The sequence below is a fragment of the Cnephaeus nilssonii genome (assembly GCF_951640355.1).
Source record: "Cnephaeus nilssonii genome assembly, chromosome: 16".
Lineage (NCBI taxonomy): Eukaryota > Metazoa > Chordata > Mammalia > Chiroptera > Vespertilionidae > Cnephaeus > Cnephaeus nilssonii.
The window spans coordinates 43,141,605-43,162,016 of record NC_137087.1 but is presented as its reverse complement, the minus strand read 5'-3'; the positions used below and the strand labels follow the sequence as shown (position 1 = coordinate 43,162,016).

Here is a 20,412-nt window from a genome sequence, read left to right as displayed (position 1 = left end):
GGAAAATGCATTTGGAGATCTGTTGTATCATTCAATGAACAGAGGCTGAGGTCTGGTTTTCTTCTGACACACCAAGAGAACTAACGCCCCCTTCCACCATTTACTGAATACTGACGAAGGGCAAGAACCGGAGGGAGACTTATGCAGGATAAGCTCTCTACCACCTACAAGGGGTGTGGCAGATGAGCAACGGTAACCAAAGCTAACATTTAAGGAGTGCTTACTAGATGCAAAAACAAACAAACAAAACAAAAAAACAACAAACCCCACCCACTTTATAAGTATTAACTCACATATTCCCCTGAGGGAAATACTATTATCTCCACTTTACCCAGCAAGAACAGAGAGGTCATGTAACTTGTCTAAACCTGCACACGTTAGTAAGTGGCAGAACCAGAATCTAAACTAGGACATGGGTTCTTAACTAGGGCATTTTCTAAAATGGTAGTATTGCTAACAAGGTACGTCAGACGCAAAGGAAAGAGACGGATTTGGACTAGAGTGAGGATTAAGGGAAGATTTTATGGAGGAGGCATTTACTCTGGGTCTTGAAGGTCACCAGGTTTGGGGGGAGGGAGGGCGGAGAAGAAGGAATACTCAGGGGAAGGAACAGCCTGACTGAAAGAAGAGTCAGCCTGGGGACCGGCCAGCTGAGGACAGCAAGATCTGGCTGAGTACGTGCCCGGGAGGAAAGCAGGATGGGAGCCGGCGCCCAGATCCTGAAGGTCCTTTAGGGACCAGGCCTTCTCTGTAAGGAAAGGGAAACAACGATCTCAAACTGTAAGAGCGGCAGACAGGAATTCCTGGTCTCTCTCTCCCTTTTAGTAGGATGTCCCGGGTCTGAGACCACGGCGCGCGGCCCACCCACATTTCCCTCTGGAGCTAACAGCTGGCGCAGGTCAAGGTCGCCCGCGCGGGTTCTGGAGCTGCACGTCCTGGCCCGAGGACTAGCGTCCCGAGCGCAGACCCGGGGACTTGGCTCCCAGTCGGGGCCAGGTCAGGCCAGGTCAGGAACATGCGCGTCCCGGTACCGGAAGGCCCCTCCGCCGTAATTCCCGCCGGCCACCTCTCCTTCGCCTGGTGATCCCTAGAAGGTCGATGACGAAGCCTCCGGCACACTCTGGTCGCTCGGCTCCGCCCCACAGGCCTCGGACGCCCGGAACAATGGCCTCAGCGATAGGACCACGCTCTGCCAATCAATACACGCCACGCCCCCAGCTCAGACGTAGTCCCTGGCATTGGCTGTATTATTCCTCTGGTCCCTGTGCGTCAGAAGCCGGCGATTGGCTAACCGCGTTGCCAAGCTCCGGACGCGGCTCAACCATTGGAGGTCGCGGGCCCGCCCCGCCGGCTAGTTGAAGGTGACAGTCTCCTCCAGCCGGCGCGACTGAACCCGACCGAGCGGCTCCAGCCCCACGGACCCCAGCTCTCTCACTATGGCGCCTCCGTCAATGTTTGCCGAAGTCCCGCAGGCCCCGCCGGTCCTTGTCTTTAAGCTCACCGCCGACTTCCGGGAGGACCCGGATCCCCGCAAGGTCAACCTGGGAGTGGGAGGTAAAGATGCGGTGCCCGGGCACGTGAGCTGCCCGGGGAGCGGAGCGGACCTCACTCGGGCTCTGGGGACTGTGGGAGAGGCGGAGGCCAGCTGGGCCCTGGGGTAGGGATCGGGGAGGAGGCAGGATCATGGATGGAGGCTTAGTTCAACCTGCTTATTTTACAAATGGGTATGTGAGCCCCCGGCAAAGGGAGATGTGTCCAAGGTCACACAGAACAGATGTGGCGGCCAGGACACCAGCTCAGTTTTCCCCGATCCCCATTCTGTGTTCTTTATACTGCATTCTCAACTTGGTAAGACATGGGCGGCCAGAGGTTGTAGGGAGAGAGGGTAAGATAGGAAGCCTGATAGGCTTGGAGTCCTGCTGATGGGAAATGGACAAGGGAGAACTCAGCCCGAGGGAGCTTTGTTCTGAGTCGGAAAATATGTGAGTGACTACCAGATATCAGTCAGGTACTTTCCCAAGCTGTGTGTGTGTGTGTGTGTGTGTGTGTGTGTGTGTGTGTGTAGGGGGTGTTGAAGACTGACTGAGGCTTTGCTTTGACTTCAAGAAGTAGGTGTTAAGTGAGATAAAAGAGATGGAAAATGCTTCTGTGGCAGGTTAACGCTCCCTGGGGGGACCTGGGAAGAATGTTCTAGCCTTTTAGAAGTGGTAGGAACGAGTAGAGATGGTGGAAAGGAGTCGAAAGACATTAGAAACTCATTTTCTGCACATCCGTGTCTTCCTTTCTTGCTTGTATTTCTTGGACCTTGAACAGTTCGCAGCCTGGGCCTCCGTTTTCTTCTTCTGCCAAGAAAAAGATTTGGACTTTAAGTGCCTCTTACATGCCTTTAACTTTAATCTTCTCTGGTGAAATTTTTATTTATATCACCATCGTTTGAAACTCCACACATTTTCTGGACCACATACAGAGTCCAGCCAGGAAGAAGAAAATGAATAGGGTGATGTTCTATGCTAGGGAACAGACTTTGACTAAAAGGAGTAAAACTATTAAAATATGTGTGTGTGTGTGTGTGTGTGTGTGTGTGTGTGTGTGTATTTAATTGATTTCAGAGAGGAAGGGAGAGGCAGAGAGAGATGGAAACATCAAAGATGAGAGAGAATCATTGATCAGCTGCCTCCAGCAGGCCCCACTCTGGGGATGGAGCCCAACAACCTGGGCATGTGCTCTGACTGTTAGGTCGCCGAAGGAGGAATGCAGGAGACCAGAGTGGTGAGGGATTCTTATTCTATCATCTGCACACCAGGTGGCTGAGCCTGGATGGCTCCAGCACCCAGTGACACAGGAGTCATTGGCTTTTAAAGGACTTTTGTCGGGCTTTTTTCTGGGTAGAGACTTCTTTATGCATAGCTGGAGGGGAGAGAATGGAATGTGGTCACCACAAGTGAAATGTGGTCTTCAGCAAAGGGAATGTCCATAGTGAAATGACCTGAAAAGCCAGTTCTCAAGGGAAGGGATATCAATTCAATTGCTCGATCAAACCTAACACTGACCATGCCTGGGGATCGAACCGTGACTTCCTGGTTCATAGGTTGATACCCAACCACTGAGCAGCACTGGCTGGGCAAAGGAGTAAAACTTTTAAAAACAGGCATTTGGACTGTTTTGTAGCAGAGGGTGGCAGGAAGGCGGTTCAGAATCAGGCTTCCCACTGTGACTGTTTATGTCTGTGCATGTGATCTGTTAAAAAGACTTCACCAAAGATTAAGGGGGAGGGATAAGAAAAAACCATTAAAAGGTGAGGGTTTGTTGAAGCTGGGAAATGGGTACATAGGCATCCGTTATGTTATTCTTGAAATTTTGTATATGTTTGACATTTTTCATAAGAAAGCATTTTAAAATCAATACTATGTAGTTTCATCCACAGAGGGAAAGTGATATTTCTGGCAGGCAGCAGAGTGGGAGAAACATCGAAAGATTGCCTTGAATTGAATTAAAGTAGGTACCATTCAACCTCTTATTTAAATCCAATCCAAACTTCCAAGTATTTCTTAGGGCCAGATATATGGTGAAGAACTAATATTGATGTTGATCTAAATATATTTTTTAAAACCTCAGATTTTATTGACTCAGTTACCTTTGAATTGTCTTACTGGGTTTTTATGAGGATTACATACATCTAAAGTACACAGAACAGTTTCTGGCACATAAGTAGGAGTTATGTAAGGATTAGCTATTGCTGTTTTCATTTTGGCATTTCTTTGGGTGGGTCACATAAAAAATGTTGAATAAAAATTTTCAGTTCAAGAACTGCAAAGTGGAAGTTTCTGGCATTGGTTCAGAAGTAAAGTGCTCCTGCAGAGAAAAAGCACCCTGCCAGCCCAGCCCCGTTGTGATTGGCTCAGATGCATAGCCTGCAGCTCAGACGTTCACGTCAACTGTGACAGTGCCTTTGTCATGTTTTCCAGGAACCCAGGAACTTCACCTCCTTATTATGAGCAAAGTAGAGGCTCAATGCATGAAATCGTGCGCGGGTAGGGTCCCTAGGCCTAGCCTGTGATCAGAGCCATCTTCTGCCCACTCGCCAGTCCCCAGTCCCACCCCGCCGCCACCACCCACCCAGTTGCCCTCGCCAGTCCAGCCCTGCCCCGTCGCTGCCACCCACCCAGTTCCCTCACCAGTTCCCAGTCCCACCCTGCTGCTGCCACCCACTCTGGTTCCCCGTTCGCCATCCGGTGATTGGAGCCTGCAGGCTGGGGGTGTGGGCGGGGAGGAAGGACCGAGAGGTGGTCAGTGCACCTCATAGCAACTGGTCGAGCGGTCATTCTGGGGTTATGCCGTTATGGTCACTGGGCTTTTATTATATAGGATGATTATGCATTTAATCTCATTTCATGCTTACAATGACTCTGGAGGGTTGTCACTATTGCTGATGAAGCAGGCAAGTTATGTGGCCATTGGTGGTGTGGAGCTGGGATTCTAGGCCAAGTCTCTCACACTCCTGGGTCTCTGCTCCCTCCTCTGTTTTGGGTACTTGCAGGTGCTCCAGAGGCAGTCAGTGCACTGTAGTGGGAAGAGCCAGGAGACCTGGGTACAGATTCAGTGACATGACCTTGGATGGGTTATTTAACAGACTCAAGTTGTTGAAATGAGGAGGCAGGGCAGAATGCCCTTTCTCTAAAATGCTACTCTAAGATTCACTAGCACATTACCTGACTATAGGGTAGGATAATAATGTTACTGGCCTCTTCTGTTGACTGAGGATTAAATAACTATGTGAAATGTGATATGTAAATAAAGTGTTATATAAATGTTATTTTTGATGATTACTGTGACCTGTCTTTTTTGTGGATGACAGGTGCGCAGATAAGGGTCTAAATAAAGAAAGTAGAATAAGAAGTCTCTTTTCAGCCTTTGTATGTCCTAGCTGTATACTCATCCCACAATATCTTCTTTGTGACTGAAATGTCATTAGTCACTGATTTTGAGTCACTTAACTCCTTTTCCTCCAAGTTAAGCTAAAGCCCAATGGTGGTTATCCAGCTCAAGTTCTAGTGATGTTGGACATGTTTCGAATAAATTGTAACCATAATCTTATTAGCTAGTTGCTACTTGCAGATTATTTCTCCAGAGAGTTTCTTTTTGCTATGACTATTTGTATACTTTCCTTATAGTTAGAGCAGAGCATCACATTTTCCACTGTTCAGTGTGATGTTCTCTGAGTTGACAGTTTTAGTGCTTCTCAAAGTTTCAGACAAATGGCTTTAGGCTGGGGAGACATGGGTCCAGCCTGAAGCAAGACATTTCTTCATGGACTCCAGTCCATTTGTCATGTAAACGTAGCTTTCTTTTGTCCCAAACTGTACTTACTTTAATATTTGTTGTTATTTTTAATGTGGGTTCTGGCATCTTCAGATAAAATTATTGGAGAGATGTGCTATATTAGGTGTTTCTGAGTACCCCTGGCCCTTTCCGCAGAACCTTTGTTGGAGAAGGGCCTTGGAGTGGGAATGGGTAAAGGAAGTGGAAATCTTAGGAGGATGGAGGGTGATAGTTTCATTTTTAGTTCTCTATTTTGTTCCTTTTCATCTGGAAAGCAAGACTGCTGGACTCACCTGAAACCTGTGTGACTCCTCTAAAAGGGTTTCTACCCAGGGATAACGGCAATGCTACATGGAGGTGGGAGCATGCTGATAAAAAGGCCGCTCACACAGTCCTCTGGGACCTGCTTGATTTGGGCTTTTTCTATTCATCTGTTACTCTTAAAAAAGACACATGGATTAAGTATGACAGTCTGGTTCTTATAGACCTTGTGATCTTGGAAAATTTATTTAGCTTTTCTGGTCTCAGTTTCTAGATCCCTAAAATAGGGATCACAGTATCTATATTGTGAGTTGTTAAAAGAATTGAGAGTAAAAAAAGTAAAGGATTTAGCATGGTCCCTCATATGTGCTGAGTATTCAGTAGGTCCTTGTTATGACAATGGCTTTGGCTTCTTTACATCCTGAACTTCCCTGAAAACCGGACCCACATTTGCTATAGTTTGCTGAGTCTATCCTACAACCACCTCAAATGCAACATGTTTAAAACACAACTCATCATTTTCACCTTCCCCTCAACCTTTTCTTTTTTCCTTCGCCATATGTTCTATGTCTTGGTCAACTCCACCACCACCAGTCATTATCCAAACTAGAGAGAGACTTTCAAGTCATCAGGGACCCTTTCCTGGATCCCATATCTATTTACTTGGTTACTACCTTCTGTCTTTTTTACCTCATAAATCTTTTTTTAATTATCTCTCCGTTTCTTTATCCCTTTTGCTGCTCCTTAATTCAAGACCTCATTATTTTCCTTTGGGATTATTGCAGTAACCTCCTGACTTAATGATCTGCCTCTGTCCTCTTCTCCAGTTATTTTCTATCGTGTCAGTCAAATGATCCTATTACAGCTGTCCATGTCACTCTCTCTCTGTCTCTCTCTTTTTTAAAATATATTTTTATTGATTTCAGAGAGGAAGGGAGAGGGAGAGAGAGAGAGAAACATCAATGGTGAGAGAGAATCATTGATTGGCTGCCTCCTGCATGTCCCACAGCGGGGACCAAGCCCGCAACCTGGGCATGTGCCCTTGACCGGAATCGAACCTGGGACCCCTCAGTCCGCAGGCTGACGTTATATCCACTGAGCCAAACCAGCTAGGGCTCCATATCACTCTCTTGCTTAAATGCTTTCAGTGGTTTGCCCAGTGAAATGAAGTTCCAAGACTCTTTGAGCCACTCGTTGGTATTCCTCCATGGATCCTACATTCCAACCATGAAAATGCAGATCCTCCAAAACCTCATCTCTCCAAGCCTTTGGACTTTGCCAGGTGTTCTCTCTGTTTGGAATGCTTGTCTTTCTTTGTTTACCTTTTACACCCTTTCATACCTCATTGTCTGCAAAATCTCCCCTGACCCCTCACAGGAGAATTAATGGCTCTATTCTCTATGTTTTCTGGAGGACAGTGTCTTATTTTATCTTATCCATCTTTGTGTAGCTACTTCTAGCCAGTGCCTGGTTCATGATGGATTCAGTAAATCCTTGTGAGATGAATGAGAGAATAAAAAAATGGGTGAGAAACGTATTAGTCCAGAAACAGGAATAAAATCCCTTGGGCAGCAGGAACAGTGGTTGTTGATAATGCTCCAACCACCCAAGAGGAATCTGCAGTTCTGTCTCATTAGGCCATTTAGGTGAAGTATTGGGAATACATCTGGAACTGAACCTGGGAAAATGGCAGTGAAGAAGGAAAGGGAGGTTTAAATTGGCCAATTTCTCTTTTGTCACAATATAGACACACTGCCTCCCTGACACCAGTTGCGATAAGTATTTCTTAGAGTTGCACAGAGTATACATTACTGGTAAGAGCAATAGTATTGTGGCTTTTTCTTTATCTCATATTTTATTTATTTAAAACATACAATTTACAAATATTGTCTAGCCACTAAAATTGTGCTCTGAATTGCTCGTATATATTTGAAAAATGCCCAATTGCCTTTATAATAAGAGATATGCAAATTAAACTACTCTGAGATTCTATTTGCACTCTCACATTGGCAAAAAACACACAAAAACAAAAATAAAACACACACACAAAAACACCACTCAGTGGGTGAGGCTGAGTGGGGAAGCAGAAAGTCTTGTATGTTGATGGTAGGAATGCAAACTGATAACATTCAATTTGGACATGTCTGTCAAAAACCACAAATGCACATATTTCTCAGCCCACTCTACCATTTCAACCTTACATGTAACAGATATATTTGCACACGTGTAAGATGATGTATGTACAAGGTTGTTCACTGAAGTTTTGTAATAGCCAAAGATTGGGAATAGCTCAAATGTTCATCAACAAGAGACTGGCAAAACCAATTATGGTACACTCATCAGTTTTGTGCTGTAGAAAAGAACAAAAGCATTGTATGCACAGATATAAAAAGATCTTCAAGTGGAAAAAGCAAGGAACAAAACAGTGTATATTATGGTATATGTTACCTTTTGTGTGAAAAGAGAGGGGACATAGCTGTATTTCCTTGTGTATGATTAGGAAGTTCTGGAAAAAGAAACTTTTTTTTCCTTTTCTACAAAAAGATATTAAGAACAGTTTATTCATGGAGTGAGAGTATTTGGAGCTAGGTTAAATGGAGGATAAAGATGGCATGAGGGCATGTGAATATGTCACCTATTAGAAGAATAGTTAATGACAATTAGTTATTTGGTAAGTGGAAAAAAGCACATTGAAAATTCTATATAAAATCTGATCCATATTTTATAAAAGAATATAATCATGTAAAATAAAGCTTATAAGGTTGTATACCAAAATTTTCAAACTCCTTATCTTTGAGTGCTGGGATTACATGTTAATCATAATGTTTATTATTTACTTTCTGGGCTTTTCTAAATTTTCTACAATCAACATGTGTTGTTCAGTAAATAATATCAACCACCCCACAAAGTGATTTTTTAAAAAAAGTTAGGGATTAATATTGGGCAGAAATCAACCAAGTTAATCAGAACTACTCTAAAATTTGCAGTTTCAAAATCACTTGCAAAAGTATAGGCTTGTTGGAGATCTAAACATTCAAGCAGAGAGGCAAATGGACCCTGTCAGGAATCCTACTCAGAGAGATCTCTGGCTTGGGTGCAAGCCAGGACAGCTGCCCTCTAAAGCTATAATCCCCAAGTAAGCATAGGGTAGTATAAAAGGGGGAAAAATCAGTTAATAGGATAACTCAAAGTGGACAAAAAATACTTTTAGTGTTTAGAAGTGCTTAGAAATTTGATTGTAAGCAAGATTAAATGTTATGAAATAGATGCATTTAGATCAATAAAAGTGTGAAGCACATGAAGTGGGAGGAACAGTTGAAATGGTAAACACTGAATGATGTCAGAACACAGAGAGAGGACACAGATGTGTTTCAGTGGGCTGCTGAGTGATTGTGTAACCAGTTGCTGGAATCTTCAGTCACAGGGCATTTGCTTGTCATTTGTCCCATTTCTAAAGGGACAAGAGGAGGAGGTGGGCCTCCTTTCACACCCCTCTCTCTGCATGTTTACGTCTGAAGGTGCAGCCTTCATCCGAAGTAGCACTAGCCCTTTTCTGGAAATACAGAAGGAAGCAGATTGCTGGGCCAATGGCTCTAGAGACCTCAGTGCACTAGTAATACTGACATAGCTTTTGTAAGATATGTCATTTTAGTTCGCTGAGTGCTTTCACATGCGTTCTCTCACTCCATCAGGCTCTGATGTCCCAGTTTTATTTTAACATTCTATTTTTTGGTGATCATATATTTAAGAACAATAAGTTCTGTAAGGATAGGAACCATGTCTGTCTTTCTACTTGCCTAGCACCTAGCCCAGTGCTTGGCCCAAGGCGGGCAGTCACTTCCTGAACTTGAGTTTGTTTTGATCAGATGGCGATAGAACTTTCCCTGTTCATAGTTCCAAACTCTTATTTGGACAAAGCCTTATACAATTCCCTTATGTAACTCTTTCCCTTGTTCTAGCTTATCGCACGGATGACTCCCAGCCCTGGGTTTTGCCTGTAGTGAGGAAGGTGGAGCAGAAGATTGCTAACGACAGTAACCTAAACCACGAGTATCTGCCAATCTTGGGCCTATCGGAGTTCCGGACCCATGCTTCCTGCCTTGCCCTGGGGGATGACAGCCCAGCAATCCGGGAGAAGCGGGTGAGTTCTGGGATGAGGATGTATATTTTCTCTTTAGGAACTGTGAAAGTGAAAAAGAGGTTGAAAATTCAAGTTGTTTTAAAATGTTAGGTGTTATGTCTATTGACCTGTCGATGAATCAGGGTTTAAGTAGTGTGACCTCAGGAACCTGAATGTGCAAATAACGTGCTTTTGTATAAAGCACAGCTTCTTCAGTTGTTTACTTTTGCCCAATTGATTATCAGATTTCAGCTACTGGGTTTGAAGCAGTCAGAGGAAATGCCAAGCTAAGGGAATTTAATGGATTGATCAAAAGACTAGGGTCTGGACCAGCTCTGCCACTATTTTTGACCATAGGCAAATCACTGACCCCGCTGGCCCCTATGACTCATTTACGTGTTACCGAAAGACTCGTTTGTGGCTTATAAGGCTTTTATCCGATTTTCGAAAGTAGTCTGTGGCCCCCAAAAGTTCAAGAGCCACTAGACTGGATGCTCTCTGAAGTTCCTGTCAGTTTTACTAGTACTGTATCCTTCATTCTTCTAGCCTTGGTCTCGGCTTCTCTCATTTCAGTGCTTCCTGGTACACAGTCTGTGTAGAACTAGAGACCTTTGGAAGAGGAGCACATTTGGAAGCAGCCAGTGAGAGAGGCTCTGTGCAGCAGGAAGTGGTTTGGTGGAGATTCTCAGTGTTGTAGGGATTCAGAGAAGAGGGAGGCTGGTGATGGCTGAAGATGAGACTTCCGCTGAACCTTGGGAAATGAGACTAGAGCACTGGTTTTCAACACTGGCTACATTAGTATAACCTGAGGAGTTTTTAAAAATATACTGATGGCTGGACCCAACACCAGACCAGTTAAATCAGAATCTTGGAGGTACCACCCTATCCTGCCCTTTTACTACCTTCCCTTCATGGACATTTTTTTTTTAAGTTTTTTTTTTTTATTCAATATATTTTTATTGATTTCAGACAGGAGAGGGAGAGAGAGATAGAAATATCAATGATAAGAGAGAATCATCGATCAACTGCCTCCTGCACACCCCACACTGGGGATCGATCCTGCAACCCAAGCATATGCCCTGACCAGGAATTGAACCGTGACCTCCTGGTTCATAGGTTGATGCTCAACTACTGAGTCATGCCAGCCAGGCAACGGGCATATTTTTAATAGCCCTCCAGGTGATTCCAAAGTACAGCAGGGTTGAGAACCACAAGATACAGAGGGAAGGTATCTTTCTGAAGTAGTGGGAGTTCAGGGCTAGAGGTAAGAGGTAAGCAGGCCTATGTGTAAAGAGACCTATCTGATCAGGCAGGCTGGTTTTAGCAGCGGGGCAGGGGAAGCCACCTGAAGGTTTGAGCAGAGGAGTTACCCAATACAAGTGTTGGAAGAAGATTAACTTGGCTGGATGAGTAGGAAGGGAAAGAGTTCAGGTTTTTGCAAAAGTTCAGTCAGATATAATGCAATTTAAACCAGCGGCCCTTATCACTCCCCTGGGCCATTGTCTGGTGCGCCCTCATGAGTGCAAGGGACCACATCTTGGAGACACCTGATTTATCCCCACATGCTGTTACCCACATGCTCTGATAAACAGGACTGCAGGGTCTAGTGAAGGTTACACTGGGGCACGTTATTATGTGTATCAGAAGGCAGTGAGGCTCCAGGTCGGTGATTAGGCAAGTAATTAACTTAATTAGGGTCACTTACTTCAAGGAACTGAAAGGGAATGCAGGTAGAAATGGAAGAGTTGAGAGATTATGGGTGGCACTGGGACATTGCTCTGACAATCCAGTGTTTCCATAGAGGGAGAGGAGTGTCTTGACAAAGTTTGAAAGTGGGGAATTTTGGCAACTGGGGATTCTTTTCTGAGGTGCTGCTGATAGTTGGAATTCTGTTGACAAATGAAAACAGAGATTGTGTGTTGGGGAGTGTCTTCCCCTAAGACTGTACATTCTTACACGTTTATTAACTGTGTTGGGCAGACACTTGTTCCTTTGCCCAACACTCCCCAGTATTGATCACTTAATGCTGTAAGACTTGGGGCTGTTACTTGTGGAACATAGCCCTCCCTCTTAATCTAGTGTATTTCATATTTTCTTTTTAAAAAATATATTTTTATTGATTTCCGAGAGGAAGGGAGAGGAAGAGAGATAGAAATATCAGTGATGAGAGAGAATCATTGATCGGCTACCTCCTGCACACCCTCTACTGGGGATCGAGCCCACAACCTGGGCATGTGCCCTGACCAGGAATCAAACCATCACCTCCTGGTTCATAGGTTGATGCTCAACCACTGAGCCACACCAGCTGGGCTTTTAAAACCATTTTATTGTAGAAAATTTCAAATATCTACAACAATAGATAAAACAGTGTAATGAACAAACCTCCATGCATCCATCACCTAGCTTCAACAATGATCTGTATTTGGTCAATCTTGTATACCTCCCACTGCCCTGCCAAAGCTGAATTATTTTACAGCAGATCCTAGACATCACCATATATTTTAAAAAAATTATTTTAAAATTTCACAAATAATACATGAATACATTTTTATTTTTAAAAGACAACTTACAGGTTAGGCCACAGTCCCTTTGACCACTATTCTCCATAGCTGAGGCCCCTCCGCAGAGGTTGCCACTGTTTTTAGGTTGATATGTGCCCTTTTATTTAGATAGGTTTTTCCATGTGCTCTTTTCCGTTCTTTCTCCTTAATCCTATAGACATAGTAAGCAACATGTAATTTAAAACATTTCCCTGCTGAAAGAGTTATGCCAAAACCTCGTTTAAATCATGAAAGGGCAAAATCAAAGGTATAGAGGCAGAACAATAATGGCATAGTGACTAGAGTGAGAAGACCTGGGTTGATGTCCAACTCTGCTACTCAGCACCTGTGTCTCCTTTGGCAAGCCGCTTCTCTGAATCAGTTTCCTCATGTAAATTCTGGATCTAGGACTTATTTCATGGGATTGTATGAGGATCAAATAAGAATGTATGTGAAGGTATTTGGTAAATGGTAAAACTTAGGACTTTTCTTATTGCCCCTGTGAGGTCATTTTAAGATGAGATGATGCTCAAGGAGAGAAAGTAGTACTCACATGTCATCTTTGTTTCATTAGAATATATGTCTAAGGATTCCTAAGCCTGCATTATGGAAGGAGAAAGCAGTATTCCAGATTGATGTCAATGGCAAGCTGGAAACATTCTTTTCAGGCTTCTGCTGGAGGGCAGTTTTGATCTTGGGTTGGGTATCAAAGGGATTGGGGGTCTGCCCTCCAGGGCACACTCTGATGTGGCCTAGGTATGACCTCTACCTCTGTATCCAGAAGGGAAGCTCCCCTTAGAGTCAGACTTCAGACTTCCCTAATGCCCATAGTTGGTAACTTTGAGCAATGTTCTTCAGTTCTCAGCCTCCATTCCTCATATGTGAACATGGGCAAGTAACAGTATCTTCTTTATGTAGTTGTGAGGTGTGATGAGACAGTACATGTAAGGGCTTAGCATAGAGCAGTCACAAAGTAAATGCTCATCATTACTGTATTTTCCACGATATTTTCTGACTTCCCCATTATCAACCAGTGACCCTGCTTCTTCTCTTTCAGGTAGGAGGTGTGCAGTCTTTGGGGGGAACAGGTGCGCTTCGAATCGGAGCTGAGTTCCTAGTGCGATGGTACAATGGAACAAACAACAAGGACACGCCTATCTATGTATCCTCACCAACCTGGGGTGAGTTCTTTAAGTGTATTAAGAGGAGAAACAAAGAAACTAGGGGCAAATATCCTCATGATTCTCACTGTTTACCCAGAAAATGTAATCCAGCCCTGGATCAAATGACATTTAGGAATGGCTTCAGCAGTGGATTTTGGCAGGACACGCGTAATACGATGCTTAAATTCACATTAGGATACTTTTTCCCAAGACTCTTGGTAGACTTACGTTTTCACGTGTGTCAAAACTTCCCAGAGGAGGCATAGAATGTAGATATAGGGACCATTAGGATATAAGTTTAGCACGAAGAAACCTGGTTGGATTTGTTTTTGGTTACAACCATTCTTCTGAATCTTAACTCCTCACCTCGATGTCGCCCGGTGGAAATTCCAGGGCCCTGGAAGTTGACTTGTGTCCTTTACAATTACACCTCCTTGTGATTATGAAACCATTTACATTTTTACCCCTTTGCCTGCAGAGAATCATAATGCTGTGTTTACTGCCGCTGGATTTAAAGACATTCGGACCTATCACTATTGGGATGCAGCGAAGAGAGGACTTGACCTCCAGGGTTTCCTGAATGATCTGGAGGTGGGTGATGAGATGAAAAAGTAAGCAGAACCATAGGGAGCAGGGAAAAGTTTTTCGATCAGTTGATAAGCAGGAGAGTCCTGCTCGTGTCCAAGCTGACGTAGCTTCCCTTTCCTCAGAATGCTCCTGAGTTCTCCATCTTTGTCCTCCATGCCTGTGCACACAACCCAACTGGAACTGACCCAACTCCAGAGCAGTGGAAGGAGATCGCCTCCGTCATGAAGGTAACTAACTGCCTTTCCAGACCATCTCTTAACAAGTACTCTGTATTAACATTTAATGTGTTCAGAAGCCATACCTATTTACTGGAGAATATGTAAGTGGAGAAAAGCCTGAAGAAAAGAAATATTAACTGTAAATCCTGTTATCCAAAGAAAACCACTGTCAATATTTTGGTGCAGAATGTAAGTTGTTTTTTTTTAGTGTAGTTATACATATAAACATCTGTTTTACAAAGGTGGGATCATTTTGTCTAGACCATTTTATAACATACTTTGTCTTTGATTTGAACTCCCTTATATGTTATTAAATGTTTTGTAGCATTGTTTTCCATGCATGGACATGTCACATTGGGATTGACTAAATCGGTTGATGGACATTAAGATTTCAGGTTTCTTGCTCCTATGAACAATTATGTAATAAAACTCCATTGTGTTATTTCTTTGGGGTAACTTTCTAGATTGGAATTCTAGTTTAAAGTGTACATATGTTCTTTATTAAGGTGTTTAAAAAATACTCACTGAGAAACTTATATGACTGGCAGCATGGGATAGACCAGTGCACACAGCTGCCCTCAAAGAGCATACACAGCCTGTTTGGGGAAACAGTCATGTGAGACAGTTTTGTTGGTGGAGTTACAGAGAGGCACATAGACCGGACTTTGGGAAGTGTGTGTGTGTGTGTGTGTGTGTGTGTGTGTGTGTGTGTGTGTCTCGGGAGGGGTGGTATGGCGGAAGAAGCCTTCCTGGAAGAAGAGGTTTCCATGTTGAAATTTGAGGGATGAGGACAGGTGGGGGCTGGAGGGGCAGGAATGTTCCCTGTAAGGGGAAGAGCATGGCCAAAACCCAAGGTGTAGAGGTCACGGCCTGTTTAAGGAAGTGAAAGTAATTCCTGGCCTAGATTCCAAGGGTGCTGGGGGAATGTGAGTCATGAGGTTAGAGAGGTATATGGGGACCAGAGCCTGTGCTGAGGCACTGACTTCATTCTGAGGGCAATGAGGAGCCATGAAAACCGTTGATGTCATGAAGTGACATGATCAGACGTGCATTGTCTTCAAGTCACCATGGCAGGAAATGGATCAGAGGGAGTCCAGACTAGACAGGCTGGGAGAGTAGTTAGGGGGCTATTGTTATAATCCAGGTAGGAGCTGATGGGGACCTGAGTGAAGTAGGTGGCAGTGACAGATGTGAAAGGATTCTAGAGCTCCCAGGAGACAGGAGTGATAGGACTTGGAGAGTGATTGGATGTGAGGGATGAGCTGCAGAGGCGGCACAGGAGGATGCCACCCTGGCCTCTGGGTGACGGTTGGGATCAGGGAGGTGGTGCCCACATAGAGAGTGAGCCCAGAGGAGGAGCAAGTTCAGTGTGGGGAGCCCTTTGAGGAGACCGGAGGGGTAAGAATAGAGAGCATGCAGTGTCCTTGTCCAGTAGAATAGCCTGAGGTTGTGAAGAGGCCCTGGGGATACCATGCTGACATTTGACTAAGCTTATCACACCAGGAATCCAGGGGAAAGAATCTGCCAACGTAGGACAGACACTGCCTCCGTACGTAAGCCCTGTTGGCAAGGCGGCATCTTGATGCTCTGGGGTGATACACTTAAAAAAACCAGGTTTACCAAAATTGTTAGATTTAGGGGTTGGTGTTTAGCTGAACAGAGAAATAGAGATGTAAAGTGGTGATTGGATGCAGAAAAGAGAAATGGACAGTTTTAGAAATTCCTTCCAGAAACAGTTGGGGAAGGAAAGCCAGTGTCTGAGGTTGGTTCCAGAAGGATGCCCTGCCTGACTCACTTTCCTTCCTCGCAGCGCCGGTTTCTGTTTCCCTTCTTTGACTCAGCCTATCAGGGCTTCGCATCTGGAAACCTAGAGAAAGATGCCTGGGCCATTCGCTATTTTGTGTCTGAAGGATTCGAGCTCTTCTGTGCCCAGTCCTTCTCCAAAAACTTTGGGCTCTACAGTGAGTGCTCTCCTGAGTTGCAGCCCCACCCTCCACCCCCGCCCCCATCGGGGCCACCAAGGCTAATTCTCGTCTCTGTCTCCAGATGAGCGTGTGGGGAATCTGACCGTGGTTGCAAAAGAACCTGATAGCATGCAGCGGGTCCTTTCCCAGATGGAGAAGATTGTGCGAATCACTTGGTCCAATCCCCCTGCTCAGGGAGCGCGGATCGTGGCCACTACCCTCTCTAACCCTGAGCTCTTTAAGGAATGGTAAGGGACTCACAGCCTGATGGGCGAGGGGTGGGAATGCAGAACAGTAAGTGCCCATTACATTTAACTGTCTCTTCCTCTTATTTTAGCGGAGGCAAGACAAAATTACTTCAGCCTCTTTGAGTCTCAGATATTTCTATAAAGTAGGGCTGCCACCTACTCTCACATGCATAACACAACACACATGCCTCACAAGCACTGGGAACATAGAAAGGGACACTCGGATAAATGCGCATTTCCCCCACTCTCCCACCACCCAGGCTTCATCCCCTTACAGTGGGGAAACAGGAAGGAATCCTGATAGGATAGAATATCCAACTTCAAGTTAGTGTGACAATTTGGGGGCTCTTCATTCTTAACTTTACATATATTTTATCTTATTTGAAACAGTGACTTTTACATAGTAGCTAAATATGCAATCTCTATTTAATGAGTCCTGATAAAATATATCATTCTGTCTAGATCAGCACCTAGGTGAAGTCTGAGTTAAAACATAGGTGGTATTACAGCTAGTACACCCAAGACTAGAACTGAGCTCCATCGGTGAATATAGTCCTTTCCTTCTGCCTGGTAACCGTATTTCTCTGGCCTGTATATCCCCCATCCAGGCACCCACATACCATAATGAGCAGGTGGTAGTCCCATTTTCAGCTTATAGATTGAATTGTGGTTTTTAAACCTCTGTGTTTTCATGTATTATCTCTCCGATCTATATTTATGTTACTGTCCACTCAGGACAGGTAATGTGAAGACAATGGCTGACCGGATTCTGACCATGAGATCTGAACTCAGGGCACGATTAGAAGCCCTCAAGACCCCTGGAACCTGGAACCACATCACTGAGCAAATTGGAATGTTCAGCTTCACAGGGTTGAACAGTAAGTGCCCCCACCCAATGCTCACTATTGGAACCAGCACTCCTCTCAGTCAGTGTCCTTGGACTCAGCTCCATTAGCTGTTGCCTAATTGGTCAGCGAGAACTTTGGACCAGAACAAGTTAGGTTTTCTCAGTGTGTCCCATCCATCTCCTGAACTCCCTGGGTCTCAGAGGAGCATAATTGTGGTCTGTCCTGCGTCCCATAACGAAGATATTTTCATTTTTGTGGTCTGGGAAGTGGCTCAGAGCCAGCTGGGACGTAACAGGGTTTATGGCTTGGAGCCTTGATTTATGAAAGGTCTGTCCTAAATGCTTAGGTACCCTTTGGCTCTTCCTTAATCCTAAATGTGAATATTACATGTTACTCAGGGACCTAATTATTTTTATTGACTTTTTTTAGAGAGAGAGGAAGGGAGTGAGAGAGGTAGAGAGAAACATTGATGTGAGAAACATCAGTCAGTTGCCTCCCGTAGGCGCCTTGACTGGGGATTGAACCTGCAATCCTTTTGGTGCAGACTGACCCCCACAACCAACGGAGCCACCTGGCTGGGCAGGGACCTAATTTCTTAATGGGTCTTTCCTAGTCTCTTAAGCATTGCCCTCAAAAAAGAGGTTACAAAGTTACCTTTCCATGTCATAAATATAAACTTAGATTGGTAGTTGGAATTAAAAGATGATTGAATGTCCAGTGGGTAGCCTTGAATGATCTTGGTCAGCCATCAGTAGGGCCTATTTGCAATTGTCTGTCCCTTCCAATGACAGAGGGATCATTCATTTAATAAGTTATTCCCGAGCACCCACTGGCCAGGCCACATGGTGCAGATATGGCCACTCACCTGCATGTGGAGCTTGTGTGCCTGGCTTGGTAGTAAGTGGGACATCAGAGGTCCTGGAAGGTACTATAAACCAGGGCCACCAGAATGCCATCTCTCTCTCTCCCTCTGGCTGGCACAGTGTTTGCTCCTTTGATTATTAGGATTTTGTTATCATCTTAGTTTGGGCTGCTATAACAAAATACAGACTGGGTGGCTTAAACAACAGAAAGGTATTTCTCACAGTTCTGGAGGCTGGGAAGTCAGTCAGGGTGCCAGCATGGTCAGGGCCTGGTAGGGGTTCTCTGCCTGGCCTGCTGGTGGCTGTGTTCTTGCTTCATCCTCACATAATGGTGAGAGAGCACGCTCTCTTTAGTGTCTTATGAGGGCACTACTCCCATCATGGGGCTCCACCCTCATGACCTCATCTAACCTAATTACCTGCCAAAGGCTCCACCTCCCAATACCATCACATTGGGGTTAGGTTTCCACATGAATTTTGGAGTGACACAAGCATTCAGTCCATAACAACTATTATCCCATTCCCTCCAATGAAGGCGTCTTAAGGGTACAAACTAGACAAAAATCAGTTGAAATTCTCTCATGGCTTTGCAACAAAGCAAACAAGCTCTGGAGATTGTGGCACAAAGGAAGTACAGGCAGTCCCTTCCCGCTCCATCCTTGAGAATTTCAGCCAGCTCCTCTCATGCATGGGGCCTTGTACAAAGTGCTGTGAAAATGAAATGTCCAAGGGAGGTTGCTTCCAGGTGCTCAGGGATAAGCAAATTCAGGTTAAGGAAGAGATGAAGGAAGCACTTCATAACCAGTTTTTCGTATCAATGGAGTGTTCTGAAGTCTGAGGGTTGTTTCAGTTGACAGCGTGCCCTGTGAATGGGATGTGCAAGGTTTGGTTGGGAGGTAGACCCAGATTAAAATTCCCATGAGGAGGAGCGCTGTTAAACTTCCTGGGGATTAGAAAGTCAGCTAATACGACTAGTTTTCAGAATCGATTGAGGATATTTCCCTGTGTACAATTGGACAAAATAGCTCCTGTGGTTTTTCTTTTCTGTATTACGAGGCAAAGAAGGAAAACTGTAATTGTCATGGAGTCGCTGAGGCTTAAAGGATTCCAACTACTCTGATTATCTCTCTTTTTGTTTTCAACAGCCAAGCAGGTTGAATATCTGGTCAGTGAAAAGCACATCTATCTGCTGCCAAGTGGTCGGATCAACATGTGTGGCTTAACCACCAAAAACCTAGATTATGTGGCCACCTCCATCCATGAAGCAGTCACCAAAATCCAGTAAAGAGGTACCACCGAAACCAGCACCACCAAAGCGGCCCTCTGTCGTGTGTGTTCCCTGCCTGCACAGCCTAGTTGTCTACATCGTGGATGAGACTATTGCAAGACGGAAAGGCTGCTCTGGGAGGTTGGGCCCACATGAAGAGAACATCCCTTGAAAAGAGATGCGGGCCTGGATTAGAGCCCTTCTGAAGGCCAGAGCAAATTAAGCTTTCTGTTTAAGAAGAATAAAACGGTACTTTGATCATGAGTTGTAGATAGCTTGCTCCCTTGCTAGAAGCAAGAGTCTTGCCAGTGTCACTTGTACGCTTCTATGTGTTGCTTGACTCTGTACAAAGTCTAGTCCCAAAGATCAAGTTGTCTGAAGAGCCATGTGTAATTGTGGGTGTTGGCTGCCAGTAAAACTCATCTTTACCCAGAGTGTCTGTGTCCCTGCTCTTTCTGCATGGTTGTGTCCCTAGCCCTAAGCTTTAGTTCTTTAGGGCAGCCAAGGCACAAAATATATTTACATCACATGCACACAGTTAACTGAAACAAAAGTTTCACAAAACAGTATATACTCTTGCTACGTGCAGTGCATTCTGATATTTTCTAGTCCGTTCTATTGTTATGTTCCATTTCACTAAGATATAAAAGCGATTGAGACTCTTATGTAATTGATTTTGTGACCCATTAATAGGTTGTAACCCATGGCTTAAAATGAAAGCTATAAGCCCTAGCCGGTTTGGCTCAGTGGATAGAGGGTTGGCTTGCGGTCTGAAGAGTCCTGGGTTTGATTCTGGTCACGGGCATATACCCGGTTGTGGGCTCGATCCCCAGTAGAAGGCGTGCAGGAGGTAGTCAATTAATGATTCTCACTCATCATTGATGTTTCTCTCCCTTCCTCTCTGAAATCAATAAAATATATATATATATATATATATATATATATATATATATATATATAGAATGCTATGGAGGGATGTACTAGTTGCTAAATAAAAACTAACGTGTTCTTGC

General features: G+C 44.5%; 1 protein-coding gene across 1 annotated transcript; it reads left to right on the top strand.

Annotated features, from left to right (window-relative positions):
* Positions 1-1,402: 1,402 nt before the first annotated feature.
* GOT1 (glutamic-oxaloacetic transaminase 1) lies at positions 1,403-20,030 on the top strand. Its single transcript, XM_079793154.1, has 9 exons — positions 1,403-1,554; positions 9,540-9,721; positions 13,298-13,421; positions 13,882-13,994; positions 14,114-14,218; positions 16,020-16,170; positions 16,256-16,421; positions 17,157-17,299; positions 19,278-20,030. Exons 1-9 carry the CDS (start codon positions 1,437-1,439, stop codon positions 19,415-19,417), a joined length of 1,242 nt encoding a protein of 413 aa, XP_079649280.1. The 5' UTR covers positions 1,403-1,436; the 3' UTR covers positions 19,418-20,030.
* The last annotated feature ends 382 nt before the right edge of the window (positions 20,031-20,412 follow it).

Excerpts from the sequence above, each read along its gene's own strand:
- GOT1 (XM_079793154.1), top strand. The coding sequence starts at position 1,437 with ATGGCGCCTCCGTCAATGTTTGCCGAAGTCCCGCAGGCCCCGCCGGTC. Across the intron at positions 13,995-14,113 it reads GTTTCCTGAATGATCTGGAG|AATGCTCCTGAGTTCTCCAT; the intron begins GTGGGTGATGAG and ends CCCTTTCCTCAG. Across the intron at positions 14,219-16,019 it reads AGATCGCCTCCGTCATGAAG|CGCCGGTTTCTGTTTCCCTT; the intron begins GTAACTAACTGC and ends CCTTCCTCGCAG.